General features: G+C 36.6%; 1 protein-coding gene across 1 annotated transcript; it reads right to left on the bottom strand.

Annotated features, from left to right (window-relative positions):
* Window positions 1-3127: 3127 nt before the first annotated feature.
* On the bottom strand, window positions 3128-4428 carry LOC129733772 (dr1-associated corepressor homolog). The gene is made up of 3 exons (XM_055695295.1): window positions 4125-4428; window positions 3646-4014; window positions 3128-3390 (listed from the first exon to the last, which is right to left on the bottom strand). The coding sequence occupies exons 1-3, from the start codon at window positions 4426-4428 to the stop codon at window positions 3128-3130; spliced, it is 936 nt and encodes a 311-aa protein (XP_055551270.1).
* Window positions 4429-4863: the final 435 nt, after the last annotated feature.

The following is a 4863-nucleotide window of genomic DNA, read 5'->3' as shown; positions in this document are numbered from 1 at the left end:
GTACCGTTGTATTATAGGCAAATTAGTAAAACGGTATCCAGGCAGACCAACTTCCATAAGAGTTGTTCGTTTGTATGCGTAGAAAATTTCCAAGAACTTTATGCGAATTTTCCAACGCTCCGATTGTTTGATGGTGGTAAGCTGTGGAATTCAGCTTCTTCACCTGTAATAGTTTACATATTTTTTCAAAAACAGTAGACATAAATTCGGTACCTCTATCCATTAGAACCTGTGCTGGTACACCATAATTCAAAATGACATTTTCAACAAACGCTTTGGCCACGGCATCTGTTGTCTTGTCCATAATAGGTGTTGCGGTCACAAATTTCGTCAGATCACATTGAGTAGTCAGTATATACTGGTTACCTTCTGCGTCCGGCAATAATGGACCTACCATATCCAGAAATATTTTTTCGAAAGCTTGACTAGCTGTGCTTGTCAGCTGCATTGGTTGTTTAGTGTAATGGCTCTTGTTTCTCTGACAATGTGTACATCTCTTTATAAATGAAACAGCATCGTTATCTAAGGTTTTCCAATGATATCGTTGTTTTATAGTATTAATTGTTCTTCTTATTCCTGCATGCCCTGCAGTTGGCAATCCATGGAAATCGTTTATAATATTTTTTTGTTCATTTCTATCGTCTATTTGACGAGTATTTCTGCCTAATATAATTATATGCGGCATGCCTTTTATATCGAGGACTTCTATTTTGTCCTTTAATTTTTTATTTTCAATCGTATTTTTAACGATTAGGCCTTTTATTTTGGTTTCTTTGATAAGATCCACTAATCGGTTCATTACTCCCCGTAGGTGAGTCAATGTCGTATTAGGGTCGATACAAATAATACCCTGCTCTAATTGAGCTTCTAGCGCTTCATTTTTCTTCATGGATCCAATTTTAATTTCAATATAATTATTCGGTGTATCAATCTTAACCGATGTATCAGACTGTATTTTCTGTTTCGCGGTTTGACTTCTGGTACAAATAAAAGCTGTACCTGCTGGTGTTAGAGCCTTAAGATCTTCGATCGAAATACGTGATAACGCGTCCGCTACTACGTTTTCCGAGCCCTTTTTGTATATAACGTCAAACTTATATTCCTCTAGAGCCAAACGGAACTTGGTTAATCGGCTTGAAGGATCATTTAGTGTAAATAAATAAACTAATGGGCGATGGTCTGTAAAAATTTCAAATTTCCTGCCATATAAATATGGTCTGAAATGGCGTATTGCCCATACGACGCATAATAACTCCTTCTCGATAGTGCTGTAATTCAGTTCAGCTTTATTTAAAGCCCTACTCGCAAATGCGATGGGTCTAGTGTTTTGATTACTTAATACTGCTCCTAAAGCCTTTCCCGATGCATCTGTGTGCAAGGTAAAATCGAGGACTGGTGGATTCATGAAACACTCCTTCAAGTATTGAAAGGATCGTTCACACTCCTCCGTCCATTTAAAATCTTCATTTTTTCGAGTTAATTTATTTAAAGGACTACAAAGTTTCGCAAAATCCTTAATGTGCTTACGGTAATAGTTCGCAAAAGCAACGAACCTTTTTACCTCATCTGCGCTTCGTGGACTACTCCATTGTTTTATTATTTCAATTTTTGAAGGATCGGGTTTTACTCCTTCTACAGATACCAAATGTCCTAAATACAACAATTCGGTTTTAAGAAAATTACATTTTTGCGGATTGAGTTTTAAATTTGTTTTACGTAAACGTTCGAAAACATCTGAAAGGTTTCTATTGTGCTCTTCCAGAGTCTTTCCACAAACAACAATATCATCTAAATAAACAAGACATCTCTCCATATTAAGGCCTGACATGGCTACGGTCATTAATCTTGAAAATGTTGAAAGACTCACTTTTAATCCCATAGGAAGACGTGTCATTTGATATTGTCCTCCGCTGGTACCAAAAGCGGTAATTGGTCTATCTTCTGGCTTCAGTTCACATTGGTAATATCCTTGTGAAAGATCCAAATGAGAAAAATATTTCGCTCCTGCTAGCGACTCAATCACTTCTTCTATGTTAGGAAGTGGAAACTTATCATCTTGCAATGCGTTATTCAATTTGCGGTTGTCTATGACCAACCTCCATTTTCTTTCATCCTGAGCTGATTTCTTGGGAACCAGTAATAAAGGACTATTCCACTCAGAAATAGCGTTCTCAATGATATTTTCGCTCAACATTTTGTCTACTTGTCTCTGGACTTCTTCCTTGTGAGCTTGTGGTAATTTATATGGTCTGGTATATACAGGATGTGTATCTGGCTTAACAGTAAGCGAGGGTTGATAAATTTTCGTCACTGTTAATTTGTCATCTTTCAAACAAAAAATGTCGTTATATTTTATGCACAATCTTTCTATCACTGGTCTGTCCTTGTCATGGATTTCAGTCAGTTTTAATTCTGATAAAAGTTCTTTCGTTCTAGCAACATTATATTTTGATGCACCGTCAATCTCAAGTATATCATAATTTTTTAAAGGTTTTGCTTGAGATTTTAAATTATCAACCTTCACAGCTTTATTTTTTATGTTCAGTATCCTAACAGGAATTTTTCCTTTTTCAGGTTTTACAATTGCTCCTGCAATGTATACTTGTGGTTGTATCTCCTGATTTAGAATAACCTGTTAGAATAGAGTTGTTCTGAGAAACAAGTTTCAACAAAAGCAATCACTTCAGTTCGTGGAGGAATTATGAAATTTTCCTCAAATCGGGGGATTCTTAATGTCATTTTAGAATTTTCAAAATTTATCTTTGCTCCAAACTTTTTCAAAAAGTTGGTTCCAATTAAACCTATGACATTGGATGGTAGCTCATCCATAATGTGAAACGTAATCGGGTACATGTAGCCATTATATTCTGTAAAAGTATCTATTGTACCTAGTGTAGTGGTTACTCCATTTACACCACTTACTTCAATTATCCGTGATGTGTCAAGATATGAATTTAAATTTTTCGTTAAATGACGCTTATCGAGTAGACAGCATGAAGCTCCACTGTCCACTACTAAAAGAAAATAAGTGTTATCTATTTTGAAATTCAATCTTAGAGCTCTCTCGCCGCTAAAATTACTCACGAAAAAACTCTCTTACATTTGCTTCTGCTCGGGGTTGTTGCTTTTATGGTTCCTCCGCCACATTTGCATTTCGTCTCTGGGGATTATTATTATTGTTGAGGTTGTTGTTATTCCGAGGAGCATTGTTTCCATTGTTATTGTTGTTATTATTATTTTGGTAGTTATTATTAGGATAGTTATTATTAGGATTGTTGTGGTTATTGTTGAAGTTACGTCGATTGCTTCGATTATTATAATTGTATCCTTGATTGTTATTAAAATATCCAGGGTTGTGGTTATCGTAACCATGGTTGTTATTGCAATAACCTTGGTTATAATTTCGTTGATTATTGTTATTATGACGATAACCACGGTTATTATTATTGAATCTGCGGCCTCCTCTACGGCCTGGGTTTCGGTTACTAAAATGATTACTGAAATGGGGAACTCTGTTTCCCTGAGCCCAGAATGCTGGCTCCGTCGATGATTGAGGTTGAACCTCCAATGCATCAGAAATAGCCAAAGTCAAAGTCTTTGGATTTCTGGACTTTACTAAATAAGCTGCCGATTTGTCTCCTCAACCATTCATAAAGGTGTGTACGGCTATAGGCTCCACCACTGGCCTAGCGGAAGCTTCGGTAGTAAATGGGGGGCCTTTGGAAACCCATGCAGCTGCCAGTTTCGTGGCTAGTTTTTCAATTTCACTGCCAAATTCGGTAACAGTTCTACCACTCCTCTGCTTTAACGATCGCAATTCAGCCTCCACCGCTATGGGGGTGAGCTGGACAGCAAACTTCTCTTTAAGTGTGGCTTTCGCTACCGCAAGGGTTTGAACGCCTTCGAGGGATCCGCGTGCAGCGCCCACTAATCGGGATTTGAGAAAGGTAACAAAGCTGACTTCCGGTACTTCCGGGTCATCAGCTCGTAGGACATCCACGTTGTCAACCAAGACTGGAGAGAAACAGCATCCCCGTCGTATTTATCAACGACTCGGATAGCCACTCCCAAATCAATTTTATGAGCCATTGTGATCGTTTTTTGGCTTATTTCGCTTAAATTACTTTCTTTGTCGTCGTCTTCGTCTCCTATGTCTCTTGGGTCGTTTTCTGTAACCGTTAAATTTAAGTCTCCCTTTAACAAGGTCAAACACTCAATGGCTATTGTTTTTAATTTTTTGTATCTTTTTCTAATGACAATATAGTCGGCGGTTCCTTCAGCGGTTACTGTTATCTGCTTGATTTCTCGTAATAGATCGTATACCGCTTTAATCTTTTTATGCCTAGTCGGCGCTGTCAAATTCTTAAATTTCTTTAAACTAGCTAGCAACTTGTTTAGAGTGTCACCAGCTTCAAAATTGTTTTCCATTTAGCATTAAAGCATAGGTTGTATGTTACGTAGTTATTTATTTATTTATATATATATTTATATATATATATATATATATATATATATATATATATATATATATATATATATATATATATATATATATATATATATATATATATATATATATATATATATATATCTTTCAGACAGGAATAGTCATAATAAGTATAGAGTGTTTTTGATACGAGGAAAATACATATATATATATATATATATATATATATATATATAGTTGTGAACAACCGCAAATTAGAGCAACAGGCGGTGGTCAGAGTCGGTGACTGCACCATTACCTCAAGGCGTTCCTTGAAGCTCTTGGGGGTTATGGTTGACGATAAGCTCACATTTAAGAGTCACGTCGACTATGCCTGTAAGAGGGCTTCAACGGCCGCTGCAGGACTATCTCGAATG

The sequence above is a fragment of the Wyeomyia smithii genome, unplaced genomic scaffold (assembly GCF_029784165.1).
Source record: "Wyeomyia smithii strain HCP4-BCI-WySm-NY-G18 unplaced genomic scaffold, ASM2978416v1 HiC_scaffold_61, whole genome shotgun sequence".
Classification (NCBI taxonomy): domain Eukaryota; kingdom Metazoa; phylum Arthropoda; class Insecta; order Diptera; family Culicidae; genus Wyeomyia; species Wyeomyia smithii.
This window is presented reverse-complemented; position numbering and strand designations above follow the sequence as displayed.